At 35.7% G+C, this 22,755-nt stretch overlaps 2 protein-coding genes across 3 annotated transcripts; one reads left to right on the top strand and one right to left on the bottom strand.

Annotated features, from left to right (window-relative positions):
- Positions 1–415: 415 nt before the first annotated feature.
- On the bottom strand, positions 416–12,615 carry LOC149381289 (coiled-coil protein). Of its 2 annotated transcripts, XM_089630460.1 has the most exons (25): positions 12,198–12,615; positions 11,259–11,426; positions 10,580–10,654; positions 10,424–10,502; positions 9,674–9,738; positions 9,475–9,564; positions 9,205–9,294; positions 9,022–9,108; positions 8,826–8,909; positions 8,555–8,673; positions 8,133–8,162; positions 7,909–8,041; positions 6,569–7,129; positions 5,673–6,205; positions 5,504–5,567; positions 5,295–5,388; positions 4,944–5,110; positions 4,301–4,426; positions 3,841–3,911; positions 3,563–3,625; positions 1,600–1,672; positions 1,222–1,341; positions 1,066–1,143; positions 890–940; positions 416–814 (listed from the first exon to the last, which is right to left on the bottom strand). In XM_089630460.1, the coding sequence occupies exons 1-25, from the start codon at positions 12,453–12,455 to the stop codon at positions 713–715; spliced, it is 3,381 nt and encodes a 1,126-aa protein (XP_089486586.1). In that variant the 5' UTR covers positions 12,456–12,615; the 3' UTR covers positions 416–712. The 2 variants fall into 2 exon arrangements, with proteins under 2 accessions (XP_089486586.1, XP_089486587.1); XM_089630461.1 differs by lacking the exons at positions 11,259–11,426; positions 12,198–12,615 and having other exon boundaries at positions 9,674–9,733; positions 10,580–10,659.
- Positions 12,616–15,152: 2,537 nt separating this feature from the next.
- Positions 15,153–22,659, top strand: VPS41 (vacuolar protein sorting 41). The gene is made up of 19 exons (XM_089630389.1): positions 15,153–15,717; positions 16,502–16,771; positions 16,856–17,035; positions 17,147–17,407; positions 17,678–17,810; positions 17,902–17,992; positions 18,612–18,714; positions 18,829–18,932; positions 19,106–19,199; positions 19,283–19,438; positions 19,542–19,604; positions 19,717–19,782; positions 19,932–20,132; positions 20,413–20,490; positions 20,569–20,688; positions 20,794–20,874; positions 21,507–21,592; positions 21,714–21,795; positions 21,891–22,659. Exons 1-19 carry the CDS (start codon positions 15,454–15,456, stop codon positions 22,305–22,307), a joined length of 2,850 nt encoding a protein of 949 aa, XP_089486515.1. The 5' UTR covers positions 15,153–15,453; the 3' UTR covers positions 22,308–22,659.
- The last annotated feature ends 96 nt before the right edge of the window (positions 22,660–22,755 follow it).

Genomic DNA, 22,755 nt, shown 5'->3' with positions numbered 1-22,755 from the left:
AAAAAAAAAAGAAGACAAAAAAAACAAAAACAAAAAAACTATATTCTAAAAAAATAGTACCAAAATGTATCATCTGAGAATTGAGATGAAACTGGAATCCTCATTTAATCTCATTTAGTACTGTTTTAATGCTTTACTCGTACTTGTTTATTTTACTTATTTAAGTTAGAATTCCCAGAACCGTAGAATATTGTACCAAAAATTCTGTTCCATTGAAAATGGTTTCTGAATTTCATACCATCTTTTACGGTCTGAAAGTCCTATTTCCCGCAACATATAAGACAAGACGGGGATCCCATTTCACTCCATATGACTAGATCTACTTAAAGATTGATTTAAAACTTGTTGAACACAACATGCCAGATAATCAAAATTGTTCCAACTTAAATGAACTTGAACATTCACCATGTCTAGATTGATGAAAAAAATAAAATTAAATCGTTACTCCAACTCACCATCTTCCGTTACATATAGCATTATCTGAATGCACTTTTTCTCCAAAACTACATTATGAAGTGTTTTTTTTTTTGTTCCTCGAGGGCTACCATTCATTATATACCACAAATTTAAATCAGGAAGATATACAAACCTTGAGAGTTGCAAAACTTGAGAACTATAGAAGTGTGATAATTGAGGGAAATACAAAACACCAACCCAATATACAAACCTCAAAAATAGAAATAAGAAACATTAGTTTAAAAATAGAAAGAGATCATTCAATTTTTTCAAGTATATCTAACCTCGTTTTTCGTTTCCAACCTCTCATCGAGGCAACAAGATTAACAAGCCCTACGATTTGGGTTCTTGTGTATTCCTGCATAACAATCCAATAAATTAGATGCCTGTGCAAAATAAGCAATAAATGTAAAGGGATGGCAGAATTTCCTACCGGGTGGGCTCGTGACCAATGCACGTACTCGGTTTCAGGAAGATAGTAAGCCTATAAGAGAAAGTTGAAAGAGAAACAGTACATGTGTGAAACCATCACCGTAAAGAAAAGTTCACAAAAGTCGAACACAGTACTTGTATGCGGTTTTTTTTTTGTTTTTTTTTTATTTTTTTTACCTTAATGAAGGTTTCGACTGTTAGAAACTTGTGCCTAACGTTTACAGCGACAATATGTTGGAGGCCATTGATCAAGACCTGAAGAAGAAACCAAGGGATTTCTGATATTGCGACAGAGAAGATTGGCATCTTAAAATTTAAGTGTTGAAAAAGAACCTGAAGATCCAACGACATGAGAGCCCGTCCTTCATCTGTGCATCTCTTCACACGTGATAGACCTTCAACCAATGTTTCCGCGACTATTTCAATTCCATATTCCGAGAGAAGATCTTGAACCTGACCACGAAAAAACAAAACAAGTTACAAGCCAATGAGCTAGGTTTTGAGCCAGCTAAGATATGAAGAAAAAACAATGTGTTATCTGTGCATTATATCTTCTTAATGTGTGTAAAACATGTATACACCCGAATTTATGATCAGAATATCATCTTATAAATTAGGACATTATCACAAGGAAAAAGTAAATATTAGAATCAAGGTCGGAGCATTTATCGTTTCAAAGTGACCAAGGCAAGCATCAGAGTCAGACGTTACCTCCTTGCGAATACCGCCATGAGTGAGTCTCGTATTATAATGCTTGAACTCCCCCAACAACAAATCAACGTACCTGTAGTGTTGATTCAATAATTCACGTCATAAGATGTGCCAATTGTAAAACAAATAACTGAAAATAATATGCTACACAAGGGAGATATCCAATACTAGATGTTGCAAAATTTGTAAATTAAGTACTAGGATATGCTAATTTGATAGAGCCAAGAACGTGCCAAATGTCATATAATAATCAAAAGCAATCAGGTTGCATCAGTTTTTTCTGGAAAATTCAGAGCTTGATACAAGAAGTCAAAATCAGAAATAATCGTCAGGTCTTTGGGTCTTTAATTATGTGTATCCGAAAATGCTAGAGAAGCAACATACAAATATGACATTTTACATATTGAAATATCAGCTGCCAGAGAATGATTTATTATATTAAGGATAAATTACATAAATGCCCCTACTTTTATGCTAGAGAAGCAACATACAAATATAAAGGATTTATTATATTAAGGATAAATTACATAAATGGTCCCTACTTTTATTTTTCTTACAGCGTCGTCATTAAACTTTCATATTCTTACAAACTTAGTCCTTCCGTCAAATTTTGGGAGTATATTCCGTCTATTTTAACTTGTGTAATAACTTGAATATTTAAAATTACCTATATATCCTTTATTTAATTATTTTATATTTAAAATTAATAAACTAAAATTAAAAAATTTCATTTTTCATTTTGTTTGTCGTCTTTTTTAATACTTTTTTTTTTATACATTTCCATTATACTTTTTTTTCACGATAATAGAAAATTAATAATAAATAATAATTCATTTTTATTAAAAATTCATATTTTACATAATTATTTTATTTTTATTTATTTTTTATATAATAAATAATAATTTTTAATAATATTAAATAATTATAAAATCAATATTTTTTGTTATTTTACAATTTTGTCCCTGTTTAAATAGTCACATGCCAATCACATGGGCAAAAATAGATGGATTGTTGAGAAAAATAGACGGAAGGACTAAGTTTGTAAGATTGTCAAAGTTCAAGGGTGACGCGGTAAGAAAAATAAAAGTAGACATTTTCATTATACTTTTTTTTCACGATAATAGAAAATTAATAATAAATAATAATTCATTTTTATTAAAAATTCATATTTTACATAATTATTTTATTTTTATTTATTTTTTTATATAATAAATAATAATTTTTAATAATATTAAATAATTATAAAATCAATATTTTTTGTTATTTTACAATTTTGTCCCTGTTTAAATAGTCACATGCCAATCACATGGGCAAAAATAGATGGATTGTTGAGAAAAATAGACGGAAAGACTAAATTTGTAAGATTGTCAAAGTTCAAGGGTGACGCGGTAAGAAAAATAAAAGTAGACATTTCCATTATACTTTTTTTTCACGATAATAGAAAATTAATAATAAATAATAATTCATTTTTACAATTCATTTTTATTAAAAATTCATATTTTACATAATTATTTTATTTTTATTTATTTTTTTATATAATAAATAATAATTTTTAATAATATTAAATAATTATAAAATCAATATTTTTTGTTATTTTACAATTTTGTCCCTGTTTAAATAGTCACATGCCAATCATATGGGCAAAAATAGATGGATTGTTGAGAAACATAGACGGAAGGACTAAGTTTGTAAGATTGTCAGAGTTCAAGGATGATGCGGTAAGAAAAATAAAAATAGGGACCACGTTGTTACATGGTCAAAAGTTCAGGGGGCATTTATGTAATTTATCCTTATATTAATTGTCTCAGAAAAATACCAAACTCTGACCAAATGTTAATAGGGATCATGGATGACTTTAGGCAAGCAGTCGAATAGAATATTTTTTCAGTTATATATATATATATATATATATATATATATATATATATATATATAATTACAGTTCAATGTTAAGGAAACTAACCCATTGTGCTCAAGCCCGAGTTCTTTTACTTCCCATTTTGCATTCGAAATCCGATCAACATATCTGCATAAAAAATAAAATAAAAATTCAATATAAAAATCTAGTATAAACTCTTATACAGCCTACTTGTAGAAGCCAAGATAATTCGATGGAAAAATGATACAACAATCACAAAGTCATAAGAGCCAAGGAGCTGGGTAGAAATTCAATGTAGACTAGGCAAAATGATCTTCAAATGTTGAGCAAGAACGAGACTGGGAGATAAGATTGCAGTGTACCCATTAATATGAAGCAACGTTCTTGCAGTTGTCCTATGAATGTGCTCAGTAAGATCGGATACAACATCCACCTACACCAAATAAATAAATAGATTACACAATATTTCATTTGACTCAGTTTCTCTCAGAAGTAGTCATTTAAGGAGTCCTTTCAACTGTATGTGAACCCAAAAAATATTTGTACACCATATCTGAATTATTGAGAACTGATGTTAAAAGAATTCATGTACAAATGAAGGAAAATAATCATGGTGTTCAGTACATCGTTGCAACTAACAAATATTGATGAAACAAATTATCAATGTAGCAACTTTTGCAAACATAAAGACAACCCTACAAGTGAAAGCTCATTTCTATCTTGGTTAATCATGAATAAAGTGGGCATTTGGTACCGAATGAGGTTCAAGACATCACATGCATTCGAAAAAAAAAATATGATTTTTTTGTTAAAATAGCATACCAGATGTGTGTAGAAATCTTCAACAGCAGCTGTGTTACTTGGTAAAAGCATTGATTGGAGACGAGGTTTAGCTTTGTGCAACATTTTAGCAACAAGATATATTGTATCAGCACCAGCACATCTTTCCTGCATCACAACACTGATGTCACTTACAAATGAACTGCAAACAGAAACTTCTAATCTGGCATTTTCCAGTGCTCCTTCATCTTTAATAAAATTCGCTCCTCTCCATTAAAATAAAAGTAATGGGGTAGAGGTCTATGAATACATTACAATTAAGCAATGGATAAATGAAGAGTCGGTTATCAGCCATGCCCCGAGAGTGAGCAAGGAGTATAGGCGCTTTCCAAATTTTTTTACAGTTAAATATGCCTTTAAAGCCGACGTGTTTGAGTAAATATAGTTACAGAAGGAAATGTAAAACAAAAGCATATAAAGGAATTATTGTGTCGAATTGCTCATGTTAGGATTCGGGCATCCAGGTCTTAGAGTATAGACATTGGAAAATGTACTTCTAAATTTTTTAGATACTTATTCATAATGTAAAATTATTTATAAAAATAAACATAGATCGCCTGCCTTATCCTTAATATCTTAAAATTGCATATTAAAATGTTATATTAGCCTGAACCTAGAGACATACCTTAAGACCTAAAGATGTTCCTGGTGCATGGCCGAAGCTTAAACCGGGAGGGCTCGGTGTGATGTCAGCATGTATAAACGACGCAGTCAGAGCTGTTTGTGAAGAGGAAGCTTTTATCCATTGGTCACAATCCTGCAATATTCTTGATATCGCTGTCTTCAATCGATCTAGAATACAAAAGAATATGACTTAGCAACGGCTTGTTTCAAAAGGGAAGTGGTTATATTGCAGAAACACTCGAAGTTTAATCATAAAAGAAATTTAAAAATCTTAATGTGAGCTAATATATACACTCATTGCATGCATAAAATGGGAGATAAAACACAAAAGAGAGTAAAGTAAATCACTTACTATTGATATCATCTTTTGCGCCTGAATTATTGTTCTGCTGACCAAAGGTTTCATATACCACATGAAAAAACATCTCAAATAACTGGCATATTCCCTGCAGCAATATACTGAATCAGGAAAACAATTTAGAGAAAACTTAAAGACATTAATTTATCAGTATTAATTCCAGTATAATATGTTATAAAAGGTATTGCATACTAGGTACTTACCTTGAAGAGCTCCACATTGACTATTTCCAACTTTTGCATAAGCCTTACATACTTATCCATCAACCTGATATGCAAATGTGCATCAGCCTAACAAATGATTTCATATGAGGTAACTTGCTTAAACATATTAATAAAAATAAAAATAAAAATAAAAATAAAATAAAATAACCTCAGAAGACAAATAGATGATCCTGTTTGAGCTGTACACTCTTCAGCATTCAAACTTGAAGAATGACTTTGTGGATGTTTAGGTCTTGAAATTCTGCTAGGAAGTTGACTATCTTCATCGATGAAGTCAGCCAGAAGGTCTTCATTTTCTTCTTCCACAACAGAGCTAGCACCATTTAAGTGTCTCACATCACTGCTTCGTGAAGTGATCTTGTCGTGGAGATTATCATCAATACGACCATCAGGTTCATGGACTCCACCGTTATGCTGGTTGGAATAATCACCTTCCTTAGAAGAATGCATCAGTTTAAGCAGAAATGGATTTCCATTTTGAAGCCAATGAGAGAACCTGCTCCTTGAAACCGTATCCCCTGATTTCAATGACTTGCCAAAATGATATCTGGCGTGACTGGAATTTGCATCAGATGAAACAAGAGGTGCTCCGTCGCCAACAAGGCCTGCAAAACTAATCGCTTGTACTGTATCTGCCGGCATTATAAGCCAGTTTTCTCTCTCTAAGACCATTTTAAGTGCCTGTTCACAAAATGCATGAAAAATTGGGTGAGCATCTTGATTATTGATTTAGTTCTCTAACAAAGTGGAAATCTGTTTGCACAACATTGTCATGCAGTATAATTAGACGTCAGGATTCACCATATCCAATACTTTTTCAACCTAAAGAAAATTTCAGTTAAAAAAATACAACAAAAACAAAAGATGTGGATTTTCAATTAGAATACCTAACCAATATTTAAAGTCATGTGTTCATTTTTTCTTTGTGTGTAACTTAAAAACTTGTCATCGACTAGCAGAAAAATGACTCCAGAATAACAGGACGCAGGAAGTAAGCTATAATATGAAGAATATATTCTGTTCAGCTTGGTAGAATTAACTTACATAGACATTCTGTCGATGAAATGCTACGAAATAATTTTCACACACAGCCTTTAACTTCTGTCTAAACTCAACAGCGTCAACTCCACAAAATGCTTCCCCGGCCAGGATGAAGATATTGAGGTCTTCGTAGTTTTTTAAAAACTGATGAATACTAGCAGAAGAAACTGAAGAAGAAGAAAGCAAGACAGATACTCTGCTAGTCGTTAGTTGCCATAGATTCTTTCGTCCTCTCTGAAGAGTTTGTGAAACAAACACTGTAGCATCTTTCCTCAGCTGATACCAAGGAGATCCACTGGTTGATACAGCCCTGTCATCCTCTCTAGCCTCGTTCACTTGATTGTTAGCACTTGAATGGAAAGACGCTGTAGACTCGCTCTCAAGCAAAGAGTTCATGCTTGTAGCTTCCGCGGTAGACGAGGAACCATGCATTCTTTCTACAGACTCAGAAACAGAACCATTATTACTTGGTGAACATCCAGAAGCCAACTTTGCTTCCCGGACCTCTTCTGAACAGGAATCATTTTCCTTCAACAGAACATTGGGATCCTGGATAGCTGTATCCTGAAATATTTATTAATTTCTCATAAAAATTAAAGCGAGCCCAACAACTACAAAATAAAAGCAAAACATGGGCGCCGAAGACTAAAGAATATATTATACGTGTATATATATAATTAGCCCAGTTCTTTTCACAATAAGGTAAGCAAATGCGAACAGTTTTTTCTTTTGAATGTTACACGATAGTCATTAAAAGCATATCAATGAAGCCGAAGTACTAGTTGCATCGAACAAAATTAATTTTAGCAAAAGTGGAGTTTGAACAAAGTAGTATATGGCTGTGTGGAAGGTATCGGTTCGGACAAAGGTGCAGGTTCTTGCATGAAAACTGGCGCTAAAGAAAGTAAATACAGCTAAAGAGGGTTCAGGTGCGCAATCCTTGCGACTCTTTTCCCTACTGTTTGATCTGAATGCTTCACTGCAGACATCAAGCACCCATTCATGGATCCCAATATGACAGTTGGGGTTCGGAAGTGAAGCTGGCTGTCGACCAGGATAGCCACATCTCAATAGAAGGCCTGTTTCGACTTTTCGCAAGACAATGGAAAAACGCAAATGGAAGGCGGCGGAACTTGCAAGGGATTGGGCTAGCACTCTGATTCAGTGATTTCTTATAATGTTTCTTTATTCGGTCGGCATGCCGAATAGTGTTGGGCTTTTTCCCCTAGGTCTTATTCACAAGTTCTGCAACTCTTCCGGCATTTGCCTTTTTTCGATATAAGATGGTCGTTTCTTTTTTTAGAAAAATAAAGGTGCAGTAATATGTAGTTCAATGAACCTACCTTGCTCTCGGGCTGAAAGACCATAATTTCATAGTACGAACACATCAATCTAAAAAGCACGGCTAGAGTTCCCAAGAGGCAGTGCCTAAACTTAGACTCGGGTATCCGAAGGCAAAGATCACTATATGTAAGCCTGGAAAAAATAATAATAAAATGAAAGTGAAAGTCAGGAGGAAGATATCTAAGCAATACTAACGGCCAGAATGAAGGAAAAGAATACATACCGATTGTTTTGTTGGTTTGCTCCCTGGTCCGGTAAGATTCATGACAAGAAAATGAGAAAAATAAGAGCTACAAACTTGGAATCATAGGCACGTATTTACGGAGCAAAAAATTGAAGCCAACACAAATGTTATGCGGTGATAACGACCAGTATTCAAAGGAATACAAGTTTGTTAGCTTGCCTTAGTACTGAATCTAGTACAACAGAAATGGAAACTCTTCTAACTGATTAAAATTCATACCCCTCCAATTTAATAAAAGGAAATCTTGTCGCATAAATGTTATATGCAGTGTGGCCTATATAGAATCAGCTATTTGGCTCTTTCCAAAAGTTATACACCATTTAGATCAACGCATGTCCATTATCAACTAAGTTAAACCTTTTGATGCACAAGTCATCTTCTCAAAGCAATAAAACTTCACCTCTTCCACCGTATTCTTCAACTCAGAGTGGGTTTCCGAGAGAACTTCCTGCAAAAAAAAGCTTTGTATCTTCTCAGCCAGACCAGATACATCGCCGATGAGGGCATAAGCATCAACCACCTGTTTATCAATTTACCAATCTGTCAATGTCGATTCATACGGAAAGGACAAGCAAAATCACAAGGTAGATGTAGTAGCTTAATGAGACATCACAAGTAAAACCATATCTTAAGTGAAAATAATTCCTGCAAATTCGTAAGAAAAAGCCTTACAGTAATATAACCAGCTTCTTTGAATTCCTGGCACACCCCTAACAAGAGGGAATCCAGCTTTTGAAGCGTTCTTCCTAGCCAAGTCTGGATCAATAGAGTACGGTATTATGAATCAGATTACAATTAAAATATCAGCAATACAGTGAAGAGAAAGGGTAAGAGTGAGCTTGAACAATAACTATATATCATTATCTACCTCCACGCCACGGCTCATTTCTTGTATCGCTGAAAGCTCTGAAAAGCTATCCAGGAGTTGTAAATACTCAGATAGGACTTGGAAAGCCTGTAAATACAAAAAGACATCACTTAAAACAGAGGCTTCAGCTTTCAATTCTGTACATCATATAACAGAACTGACCGAGACAAATTAATCACTCACCTTGCAGTAATTTCCTTCCTCAACAAGTGACTCAAGCGCTGCTTGCATGTCCAAAGCATGACGAATCTCAATTAGGACAGGAACTACATCCTAACATTTCCAACAAACAGTGATACATACTCAGGTTTTAGACTTATAAAATATCAACTATCTTTAAAGCGAGGCAGACAATCTAAGAAACTATAATCAATTTTAAGGTTGTGGCGTGGACAAAGGAAATAAAAATTTAAAGCTAGGGAGGGGTTGCCTTATATAAGAAGATGAATTTACCAGAAGAGCTTGTTTCCTTTTGGAATTTGAATTCACAATGAGATCTCTTGAAACCTCATTAATGGATGAGTTTAGATGTCTTCTTCCATTCTGGGAGAAAAATTATAGGCACGCGTCATTTTAGGCGAACAGAAAAGAAAAGAAAAAAACTGATACCAGCAAGCTATATAAAATAAGAAGAAAAAAAAGTAACACTTACCATGCAGATGACATTTGCAACCTTCAAATCTTTCTCCACTTCCCTAACTAAATTCATACCCTTCACTGGCCAAAAGCAAGTATCAGCATCTCATTTGAAACTAACTCAATGTAAGTTAATATTTTAACCAAATTAATCGCACTCCAATTAGCTAAAAAGCACATGAACTATTAAAACTAGTTCAGTGATCTCGTGAACTGAAACTTGCACATACATTGATTTATAGCGCATACAAGAGAAAAATGTTAGATATACTCTACAGCAGACTAGCTTGCGAGAAAAATAAATCTAGCTTGAAATTGCACTCTCTATTGAGTTCATACAACAATATATACATAAACACCTGCTTAAAATATCCAACCAACTAACTACTATCAACTGCAGAGTTAGTACAAAATATATTTTTATTATTATTTTTTAAGGGTTTTATAGTTATATAGCCATAAAGAAACTTTAAGTTTGCCTAATAACCAACGTTTAGTTAATTATAGTTAATTAGCCACTGATTCTATTAATTACAATTAAATTGACAACTTTGTCCAAATAATTCCTGCCTATTAATTGAGTTATTTGGACAAAATTGTCAATTTAATTTCTGTTAATAAATCAGTGGCTAATTAGCTTTAGTTAGCAGAACATTGGCTGTCTAGCAAATAATACGTTTGATGTGGCTTAGTTGCTTATAATTTTTTTTTTTTTTGGCACGCGTAACACCAGAAGACGGTTCAAAAGTTTACACTAAGGGCTTACCCATTACTTCATGGTGCTCCATAACATGATGAGACAAACGTTCAGCTACTTTATCTAGCTGTGCTAATCTAAGAGCAGCCTGCAAAAATAGTTTGTATAAAACATACGGTTTAAGAATCCATAATGGCATTTGACAACAATGGATACGTTATATACCTGCTTCTCAAAATGCTCCAGTTCGTTTTCTTCTGGTGGAATATTCTTCAAAATATGTTGTATGGGATCAAATTCCTGTTTTTTGTTATTGACAAGATCGTGAGGAGAGAGAGAGGGAGAGATTTTGATATTGACTCTAAAAAAATGTTTTGGTAGAAGGACTATTCTGCAAAATTATACATGCATTAACCAGAAGAAAAATTCCATAAGGAGAAGTGACTAGGTTAAGAACCGTAATAACCCAGTCTGAAAATGAAGAGGGTATAACTTGCTTTATTAGATGGTGAGGGTATAGAAAATAGTGACAGAATTTGACTAGTAATCAATGAACTTCTTCTACCAACTAGGAATGCACTGTACAATCTTAAGCCATTGTAATACATGTTATTTTTAATTGTTCCACCCGCTGAATCAAACAACGTCTAGGAGGAGGAAACTCGAGATCGCTTGGTAGGTCCACTCCCTCATGAGGAATCGAACCCTAAATTACATGGGAACGACCACTCGACCTAAATTCCATGGGTCATTGCAGTACATATTAATGTCACCACTGATAAGATACCTCTTTAACTATATTCTATTCTATACAATTGGACTTACAAAGATAGCTATCAAACTTCAAGTGATTGGAAAACGTAAAACTAAAAGAGGGGCAGAGAGCGTCCTACAGAAGTATCACCTCTTCATAAAACTCTTCTTCTATCTCTGCAACTGGTTGACCATGAGGTCTGCTCCCATATATGGAGCTTAATTCTTCGGAGCTCGAGGAAAGGCTGTATCTTTGATGAGGCGGTACACCAGCAAGGGCACGAGCAACGGCAGCGGCGGCGGCGGCCCGAGCCGGAACCTGATTTAAAAATAACATGTAAAAGAAATATTTAAAAAAAGGCCTCTGAATACCTACAGATTAGACAGCTTGCAACTGCATGAGACACTGATCTCACTTCATTTCTGGTTCTATGCATTTGAAGCTTTCATTTAAATTCAAATTTTATAATACCCCACAGTTGGAAAGATAGCTGAAACACAATCTCCGGACATAGCTTCTGAGAAAAGACATTATACCACTTAAGAGATTTATCTTTTAAGAGAAACATGATGTATTTGAAACGGGTACCTTGGCAAAAACCAAGGATAATTACAAAGAGCAGTTAAAAGATTTAAACAATCGATAATAAGCTCAGATGTCAAATGCAATACCTACAAACAGAGGATAACATAATTTAACACCACTATATAACATCAAAGACATAGGCCTCTGAAAAACCCAGCTCAATCTCATTCTTCGTAGCTGAATTACTGTCCTAGTAAATACCTTCAAATCACTAAACATAAAGTTAGCTAACTTAGTAACATCCTTTCCGCATTGCAAAGCTTATTGCAAATCAGCTATCCATTAACCATAACTAAAACTGCGTATCAAAATCATCGAAATGCACAAGTTCGATCAGACTTAAGAACTCTCAAATCCACGAAGAAACTAAGTCAGGGAACGCAGCATATCCGTCAAAACAAAGAGTCAAGCTCATTTCCAAAAATGCCAAATTCAACAGCATAACAGAAACAAAGAACTCGATCGAAATCGAGAACCCTGTAATCGGAGAATGAAGCGCATTACCTCGGGGCGGTCGGACGAAGACGGAAGAAGACCGAGAGATCTTGCGGACCGCACGGAGCTCAAGATCTTCTCTCCCACTCTGGAAAGGTCCATTCCACCACCTTGGGACAGCAAAAAGGGGGCGAGGAAGAAAAGCCTAGAAGAGCTATCGAACTCGAGACCCTCGCTCAGATCGCCATTGAAGAGGAAGGGGTTTCCCAAGACGGTGCCGAAGGGGAACAAATTCGGCTGCATTTCAGCTCCGGCCGGCGAGAGCATCCCTATCCGTCGAGACCGTCATAATCGCTGGCTAGATTTCGGCAGAGATCTGAGTCTCGGAGTGTTCGCTTCTTCTGCGATTAAATTTGAGATCAAATAGTTGTGTTTAGTGATTGTGTTCTTTTTCTTTTATTTTCGTTGGTGAAGTTAATTGCTGTTGAGGATATTTTTTTTTAATAGAAATCTGATTTTTTTTTTTTTTTGGAATTATTTCTGAACTACAAGGCTTCGGACCAAAATTCAATATATCTAATTTAATATAAAATTATGATCATCTTATATTTTTTAGTACAAAAATACCTTGCAATCAAATACTTCAGCGCAATGCTTACGACGTAGCCGTCGAGCTCTGCCCAAGCGTTGATCGTTTGGAACGTCTTTGAGTGATTGAGATCGATCAGCCCCGATTTGATTAGCCACACGAACTGCTCGACGAAGAAGTAGATCCCTTCGCCGTCATAGGCGATCACCGAGAAAACCAAATCCTCCAGCGAGTCAAATCGCGATGCTCTTAGCGCGTTCACGTTCTGGACGAGCTTTTCGAGCCGACGCGATTGAGGGTTGATCATAAATTGAAGTTGTCGAAGGTTTGAAATCCATGGATAATTTGGGCAGATGTAGAAAGAGGAGATAGAGAAATAAGAGAAAACAAAATTTAAAAAAAGGAGGGCAAAAATGTATTTGTATGTATAGTCTATTAATAAATATGTCCAAATTAGTATTTTGGCGGAAAATGAAAAATAAATTATCAAATGACACTGATTTGGTCAATTTCTCTGATATTTATTACGTTTCTAGTTTTTTTTTTTTTTTACCTTTTCTCTTTAGTAAATATAATATATGCATACATATGCTATTCAAATTCAATTTAAAATAGAAAAAATGGCATGAACTAGCCAATTCAAACTATGACTTTTGCAAAATAACCATAGTTTCATTAGGTTAGGCAAAATAGCCATCACTCTCTCCACCAAAAATGAGCACGAGCATGGCCGATGTGACTGAGATCGTAAGCAGTGACTCCACAGACATACATTCCCACATTTCCTTCCACTTTCGGCCTGAAAACTTCCTTCTTTCTGCTCATCGTGTTGTGGAGCCAGCGCTCAGAAGACGACGAATTCTTTGTCGCTTTTCCGGCGGAACTGCCTCGAAGGCTCTGGGCGATCGACGGTGACGCGCCTGAGGAGCCGAGGCATCGGAATCGGATGGGCTTGAAGAACAAGGGGTGAGCCGAGGCATCAGAATCGGATGCGCCGAGGCATCGGAATCGGTTCTGCTTCAGATCCTCGTCTCCGGTGTCGGATCTGATGCACGGCTAGATCTGTTGGATTTTCAGATTGTCATTAAATTTAATCCTGCCTTCATTAATTTTAATCTTGTCTTCATTAGGTATAAAAAAATAGCCAATTGAGAGTACTACGATTTTTAATCCTGCCTCGATTAATTTTAATCCAGCGGTCATAAACCTTACATTTTGTCTTTATAGTTCGTTGGGATTAAATTTAATCCAACCTAGATTAAGTTGACTAATTTGCTTATAATTGATAAACTATGACTATTTTACAAAAGTTTAAGTTCTATTTGGCTATATAGCCGCTTGACCTTTAAAATAAAGGAAAAATGGCATGAACTAGCCAATTCAAACTATGGCTTTTGCAAAATAGCCATAGTTTCAATAGGTTAGCCAAAATAGCCACCACTCTCTGCAGACTCTCGATCGCCTCGCCGCCGGGGATTCTGTCGACCGGGAGGACCATCTCGACTTCCATGCGCAGCACCGCGGGGCCCGGCCGCGGGCGGTGGTCGGCCATGTGGCGGGCGGCGGCGACTATCTCGCCGGCGAGGGAGGGCAGGAGCTCGGGCGACGAACCTTTCCAGCGAGGAAGCCCGCCTCGTCGCCGTAGCGTGACGGAGAGTCACGAATCTCCGTCGATCTCCTCGCCTTCGCCGCCGTGACGGAGAGTCCGACGGGAGGTAAGATCTGTGCGATTGCAGTGACTGGAAGGAGGTCTGAGAAGAAGAAGATCGGAGAAGGTCGAGGATTAAATTTTAAGGCTGAATAAAATCTCTGGACTAAATTAATCCTGCCTGGATTAAATTTAATCCCGATATCTTGTCTGGATTAAATTTAATCCTGCCTGGATTAATAATCGCAGCTTGGCTATTTTGCTTATACTTGATAAACTTTGGCTATTTTGCAAATCCTTAAGTTCTATTTGGCCATTTAGCCGCTTGACCCTAAAATAAACTATATCAAATAGTCGCTTACTTATTATCGCTTATTTATTCAATATCAAGCATACAGTCAAACTCATGACTATGTCTCCACGCATGCAAATTATTTTTGTTTAGACTATTTTTTATTAGACTAAAATTTTAATACAGAGAGTTTAAAGTGACTTTATGCTTAACTCTTCTTCAATTTATGTACAATTCATTTGATGTCAAATCCATTTTAACAATCTCAAATCAGAATATGATTTTTTTATTTATTTTAGCTAATGTTTAAAATACTGATATTTATATCGATGATATTAAAGTTTTGATTTTAGTAGTATATTATCATCTATCACGTAAACACTGATAAAGATATAGACTTCCAAAGAAATATCACATCAATGTGTAAACCTTATTATGGGGGAAAAAAAAAGGATGTCTATGTAAAAAAAAATGATAATGTGCAAAACCCAAAAGGTGGGTACAGCTATAAGCTCGTCCCATAAATTAAATGACAACTCACAGAATCACCCAAGTCCCTATCAAAAGACCCCCGAGAAATCTATACCGGAGAACCACCTATACCAGAAGAAATATTTATTTTTATTAATTTGTAACCGAATTGTTGCAAGGTGTTTTGTTGTTTTTAGCTAATTAATACCAAGCAAATATATATATTAAAACAGTATTACCCAAATTCACAAACGAACCGTACCAGATCAATCGAACGATCGTTCGATCGGCGGCGAGTGTTTCTCCGACGGCGACGAGGTTCTCGATGCAGATGGCTCCGATTCCGTCGGAGAATGGTGGCGAAGGAGACGATGAGAGAGAGGAGGAAGAAGAAGATGAAGAAGAAAATGAAGAGGAAGAGGGAGAAGAAGAAGAGGAAGAGCCGAAACTGAAGTACCAGAGGCTCGGAGGAAGTATACCGTCGCTTCTGGCCAGCGATGCCGCGTCGTGCGTTGCCGTCGCCGAGAGGATGATCGCTCTCGGAACACAAGGTGGCTCAGTTCACATCCTCGATTTTCTCGGCAATCAGGTCTGTTTTCGTTGCTTCCGATTAGGCTTTTCTTCTTTCCCCATTTCCGTTTGATGATCATCGCTTACGTTTAGCCTGACTTGAACTTTTGTTTGAATTCGATTTTTCTCCAGAATCATTAAATCTAGTTTTTTATGTTCCTTCTGATTTGTGGTGATTGGTTAAATTCTGCTTTCGGTGAATCGAAGATCATATGAACTTTAATGAGCTGTGATTTTTATTTCTTTGTTTTGGTTAAAATATGGACTTTTTGGAGCTCACCTGTTATCTCAGTTTGAGTTTTGTTCTATTCGAGCAGCAGAGCTACTTCGATTGTGTGCCATCTTGCTTTCCCTGAGTAATGTAGTTTACTTTCAGTGTTGTTGTAGTTCCTAGACTTGGCACTTTAATTGGTTCTTGTCTTGAAAACCATCAAGCTGAGGCAGGACAAATCGACTGAAATTTGAATTCAGATTTGCATTTCATCGAATTAGGCAGTCAAAGTTATCTGATTGTTGTAGGTGTCTCTTGTCTGAACACCCTACGCATTGGTTGATCTCAGTATGTGTTTTGCTTCTCTTTTCATTATTTTCGAACTCAATTCCAGTGTCAGATATTAGCTTATTTTGCCATTTTTATAGCATTGTACGGATCTTAAAAGATCTCTGTAAGAAGTTATATGGCTAATTCATTTTTCTTCGTTATGCGACGAAAAATTACAGTGTTAATCGACGTTTGTCATCTTCTATGGTGGATTTAGTGCTTTGTTAAGGTATAAATTTTGTGAAGTTTGGCCCATATACAGGTTAAGGAATTCAATGCTCATACTGCAGCAGTAAACGACCTCAGCTTTGACACAGAAGGTGAATACATCGGAAGCTGTTCTGATGATGGATCTATTGTGATTAACAGCCTCTTCACAGATGAAAAAATGAAGTTTGATTACCATCGTCCTATGAAGGCTGTTGCGTTAGACCCGGATTATGCCAAAAAAACATCTAGAAGATTTGTAACAGGGGGTTTGGCTGGTAATTTATATTTTAACTCTAAGAAATGGCTGGGCTTTCGAGACCAGGTTTGAGCACTCTTCACTTTTGTTGGAACAATGAATACTATACATTCTTTTAGTTCCTCATAACTCAAAAGGTTGTTATGATAGGTATTGCACTCTGGGGAAGGTCCAATACATGCAGTAAAATGGAGAGCAAATCTTATTGCTTGGGCAAATGACGCTGGTGTGAAAGTTTACGATGCAGTTAATGATCAACGAATTACATTCATTGAAAGACCACGAGGTAGCCCACGACCAGAGATTTTGCTACCCCATTTAGTATGGCAGGTACACAGTAACTAAGTAAAAACATATATAGTCAGGATTTTAGACCCTTAAATCAAAGAAGCACACGGTAGCACAGTGCTGTGATTTATATTATATATTCATCGTACGTAGGATGATATGCTCTTGGTCATTGGATGGGGAACATCAGTCAAAATTGCATCAATAAGGACAAATCAACAGAAGGCATCCAATGGATCGTACAAGCATGTTCCACTGTCCAGCTTGAATAAAGTCGATATTGTGGCATCTTTCCAAACGAACTATTTAATCTCTGGAATTGCTCCTTTTGGTGACACTTTGGTTGTTCTGGCATATGTTCCTGGTGAAGAAGATCGGGAGAAGGAATTTAGCAGTTCAATCCCATCACGACAGGTACTTTCTCCTCATATTTTGGGAGACATCTAAGTTGCAAAGTGTTTATTCCCACTTACTTAGATGATTCTTTTTATAACATTCTATCTGATCTTACTTCATATATTGCTGCTGAATTGTGACGTGGGGTCAATTAATTTATGCAAACCATCATAGTTTGGAATTCGAGAAGCTTCCATTTTGTTGGCACAAGACAGAAGCAAATTTGCATTTCAACTTTGTCTAATATGTCTATAGTATTTCCTAACATTTATGACATGTCTTGAGTAGGGAAACGCACAGAGACCAGAAATACGCATTGTCTCATGGAATAATGATGAAATTTCAACAGATGCGTTACCTGTACATGGGTTTGAGCATTACAAGGCAAAAGACTATTCCCTTGCTCATGCTCCTTTCTCAGGTAAGGCTAACATGCTTGCCTTTTAACTTATGGTCTGGTGATTACATAATTTGCTTTAGCATTGTTTAAAGGCTTTTTCATGCATCTCTAGGTAGCAGCTATGCTGGTGGGCAGTGGGCTGCAGGAGATGAGCCACTGTACTATATCGTGTCACCGAAGGACGTAGTCATTGCAAAACCCAGGTTAGTTTTCTTCTCATTGTTTGACAGATTATTTAGTGGATGGTGTGATCTTATCACGCTAGAACACCTAAGACAATGAGAATGGATTTTTTTCTTTTGATAGGAATAATTAAGGATTATAATCCAATGAGAATTCACAATTCGAGAGGGGAATCAATCTTTCCAAAATATATTGAGAAATCATAACATGAAACCCTAATGCTCTAATGGCCTATTTATACTAATAATTGAATTACTACATCGTCCATCAGTGTCTAACATGAGTAACAGATTTATCCTACATTTAGCATCACTGGCTCGATGTAAGTGATTCAAATTACTAGTTTAACAGAGTTCTTTAATTATTAATTTTTTTTAGTTTTTTTGTTTGTTTGTCTTTTTGTTGTTAGTTTGTTTCCTGACAATGAAGTTTCAGCTGGTGCTAGTAATCTTTTTTACATTTAAAGACAGCACAAATACTACTCAAAGCAGCTATTACCCCCCATGTTATATTGTATTATATGCTATAACCTATAGTCTTTTCTATCATGGATGTTTTCACACACACACATATATATATATATATATATGTATATATATTCTGTTTTTATTTTTATATGATTTATTTTCTAAAATTCAGGGATGCAGAAGATCACATAGCTTGGCTGCTTGAACATGGATGGCATGAAAAAGCTTTGGCTGCAGTTGAAGCAGGACAGGGCCGAAGTGAACTCCTTGATGAGGTATCTTATTTTTATACAATGTGTACATTCTTTAGAATTTTATTTTTTCCACCTCATATCTAATCATTTGGTTGTCACTAGAGCATTATTGACATATACTTGTTTAATCTGCAGGTTGGATCTAGATACCTTGATCATTTGATCGTGGAAAGAAAGTATGCTGAAGCGGCGTCTTTGTGTCCGAAACTATTGCGAGGATCTGCTTCAGCGTGGGAGAGGTCTAAATTCTGTTGTGTTTATTTATCTCTATAGATTCTTGTAAATTCTTTGTCATCTGGTTTTCCTAATTATTTGATATGATTCTCTCTCTTATGATGATTTCATTGATTAAACATTAAGTTGCAGTTTTTTACAAAAAGAGATATTATTAGACTGAAAGTGTTTTTCACAGGTGGGTTTTCCATTTTGCTCATCTCCGCCAGCTTCCTGTCTTGGTTCCATATATACCAACTGACAGCCCAAGATTGCGTGATACTGCTTATGAGGTATGCTAGGAAAAAAAAACTCGGCTCTCTTTATAGCTGTTTATCTACTAATTTCTTAAGTGTGCAATTTTCTACTACCACAGGTTGCCCTTGTAGCTCTGGCAACCAATCCAGCGTTCCATGGGGATCTTTTGTCGACTGTTAAATCTTGGCCATCTGTGCTATATTCTGCACTCCCTGTTATCTCAGCCATTGAACCTCAGCTAAATACTTCATCTATGACAGATGCATTGAAAGAGGTCCATATATATACTGTCCTTTTATTATTACTATTATTAATCTGCATCTTTTAATAAACTGTGATGAATATGGTCTTATTCGTGTTTCCGGTCTTTGTTTCAGGCACTAGCTGAATTGTATGTAATTGATGGGCAATACGAGAGAGCGTTTTCTTTATATGCTGATGTAAGCCTTAAGCCACATTTTTAAATGAAATTTATTGTAATGCCTTTGGCTGTCAAGATGTTGAGAGTACGCCGCTGACGAGTTTGTTGTTGTCTTCCTATACATATTGCAGCTTTTGAAGCCAGACATATTTGACTTCATTGAAAAACATAACTTGCATGATTCTATAAGGGAAAAGGTATATTTATGTTCCAGAAACAAAATATTTGTCAGAATTTTCACGTCATGTTTCTAATTTTGTGTCTGATTTCTAAACTCTGACCCCCGGCTCCAATTTTGGTCCATTATACCATTGTCTTTCTGATTAGCGAGCTACCTACATTTCAGGCCGTGGAACTGATGATTCTGGATTGCAAGCGTGCGGTTCCATTGTTTATCCAAAATAGGGATTTGATTGCTCCCTCGGAAGTTGTTTCGCAGCTTTTAAATTCAACCAAGAAGTGTGACTCTCGTTATTTCTTGCATCTATATCTACATTCATTATTTGTAGTGAATCCTCATGCTGGGAAGGATTACCACGATATGCAGGTACTGACAGGGTTGAGATAAGTTTCTGTGTACACGTTATACTCATAACGTATTGAAAGCATATATGTATATATATATATATATATATATATATATATATATATATATATATATATTTCACATCTACTCGCAACATGAACATAATTTTATCCTACATTGTACCTCGCATTAAATTTTTGGGAAAATTCCCTGTTAAACGGTTGTATGAAAATTTGGTCTCACTATTTCCTTTTGTTTTTATTATCTCATGTGTGACTCTCCTTTTGTTTTGCTGTACTAGGTTGAGCTCTATGCCGAGTATGATCCAAAGATGCTACTTCCTTTTCTTCGAAATAGTCAACATTACACCCTCGAGAAGGTATGCACGCTAAATTAGCTACACTTGTAGAATCACTACTTATGTTGTTTGTAAATTGACCCATGAATCATATTTCAGGCGTACGACATATGTGTGAAAAGGGATCGCTTGAAAGAGAAAGTGTTCATTCTTGGAAGAATGGGAAACACAAAACAAGCTTTGGCTGTTATTATTAATCAGTTAGGGGATATGGAAGAGGTAAAAAAATGTTTTATTCTTACGGCGTGCTTAAGGTTGGTCTTTAAATCCCTGCATACTTATATCGTTTGTCTGTGACGAGACAAGTTTTGTTGACATATACAGGCTGTGGAGTTTGTGACAATGCAACACGACGACGACCTTTGGGAAGAGTTGATTAAGCAGTGCCTCCATAAACCGGAAATGGTATCTATGTCATTAAATTTTTTTCAAGAGAAACGGTTGATATACCACACATATATATATATATATATATATATATATATCGAGTTTCTTTTAAAATATATATATATATATATATATATATATATATATATTGATACTAGTGGTATAGAAAATAATAACACTGCTCGAAGAAAGAGATAAGTTTCTGATATATGTTCATAACTGATAATACATGGTAATTATATAGAAGATTACAAGGGGAAATGAAGGAAAGTATGTCAAGAGAAATCAAGAGTTGACTTACTAATGTGAACATATTAGATAAATCAGCAACTAATTTCTATAAGTTAGAAACAGAATATTTAGAAGAATAAGTTAAGAAAGACTAATGCACGTGTGATATATATATATATATATATATATATATATATATATATATATATATATTATGATTAAGACATTTCTTGGAATCAGACCTGTAATGCCAAGCCTTGATCTTTATCAACCTTTTACTCAAATATATATATATATATAGTATAATATATATATATATATATATGTGTGTGTGTGTGTGTGTGTGTACAGACACATATATACATATGGATAATAGTATGAATAATGTATTATAAATACTTGTTTCTGCTTATGGCCAGGTTGGAATGTTGCTGGAGCACACAGTCGGCAATCTTGACCCGCTCTACATTGTCAATATGGTACCCAACGGCTTAGAGATACCCAGGTCAGTTGTACGATAACAGTTGTTTCCCTTTCGCTTCTTCTCACACATAAATCATGACTCTTAAAAAGTTATTAAGCTCTTACTCAGTCAGGGCGGGGGTTTTCTTTTCTCTTCCTTTCAGGCTTAGGGACCGGTTGGTGAAAATTGTCACAGATTACAGAACAGAAACGTCTCTCAGACATGGATGCAATGACATCCTCAAGGTAAATCTAGCGTTTCAATGCTAATAAATAGATATTTCACTCAAACAGTTTTTGTAATTTTTTGTTTTTTTAACTTTGGAAAAAAAAAAAAAAAGGCGGATTGCGTGAACCTCTTGGTGAAATACTACAAAGAGGCGAGGCACGGCGTTTTGTTGAGCAACGAAGAGGATGGGGCGCGAGGAAAGAGAAACGACGGCGACAATGGGTACCGTGAAACGGCGGCGAGCACGGTGGTGGCAAAGTCGAAAAGCAGAGGCGGTGGAAGGTGTTGCATGTGCTTCGACCCTTTCTCTATACAGAGCGTGTCGGTCATTGTCTTCTTTTGCTGTCACGCCTACCACACGACTTGCCTCACCGAGTCCGACTATTACACCAACGACAACAAAGCTAATCGCGACCGAGACTACGAAAATGGTTACGGCAATGAAGATGAAGATGAAGATGAAAACGACGGCGAAGGATCAGGTACGCCTCGTATGCGTTGCATCTTGTGCACCACCGCTGCTACTTGACTTTGCTATCGGGTTTCGCACATTTATCTGTGAATAGGGTTTTTATTTGTAGCTATATTGTTTATTATTTTTACTATTCTTCGTCTGTTTTCAGAGTTATTGTTGTTGTATAATATGACAACAGTGAGCGGCTTTTTTTTATTTGTTTGTTTATTTTTTTACTTTCAAGCTCTTCTCCGTTTGAGCAACATTTTTGTTGTTCAGCCCTCTTTACTTTTGTTTCGGTTTATTTGATATCTTCTGTTTGGGATATTAGTTTCTAATTCGTTGAAGCATTGTAATAATTTATAGTTGTCTCGCACAAGCTGCGTGTTCTATTTTTTTTTTTATTAAAAATAAACAACATTTATTAGTCAAGATGGCTTTATTGTAATTAGTATAATTCAGTTAGTATGATTGGTTAGAAGTTGTTAAGAGTGGTTAGCATTACTGATAGTATATAAGTAAA

This window comes from Urtica dioica, chromosome 11, assembly GCF_054948205.1.
Source record: "Urtica dioica subsp. dioica isolate 48M chromosome 11, U.dioica_male_clone48M_v1_H2, whole genome shotgun sequence".
NCBI lineage: Eukaryota > Viridiplantae > Streptophyta > Magnoliopsida > Rosales > Urticaceae > Urtica > Urtica dioica.
Note: the sequence above shows the minus strand (reverse complement) of the source record. Positions and strands in the feature narration are given on the sequence as shown.

Coding starts and splice junctions, on each gene's coding strand:
- LOC149381289 (XM_089630460.1), bottom strand. CDS start 12,455: ATGCTCTCGCCGGCCGGAGCTGAAATGCAGCCGAATTTGTTCCCCTTC. Junction 9,109..9,204: donor AGGAAGGAAATTACTGCAAG/GTGAGTGATTAA, acceptor TTGTATTTACAG/GCTTTCCAAGTCCTATCTGA. Junction 815..889: donor ATTGGTCACGAGCCCACCCG/GTAGGAAATTCT, acceptor ATTGTTATGCAG/GAATACACAAGAACCCAAAT.
- VPS41 (XM_089630389.1), top strand. CDS start 15,454: ATGCAGATGGCTCCGATTCCGTCGGAGAATGGTGGCGAAGGAGACGAT. Junction 16,772..16,855: donor GGCTGGGCTTTCGAGACCAG/GTTTGAGCACTC, acceptor TTGTTATGATAG/GTATTGCACTCTGGGGAAGG. Junction 19,439..19,541: donor TGACAGATGCATTGAAAGAG/GTCCATATATAT, acceptor TCTTTGTTTCAG/GCACTAGCTGAATTGTATGT.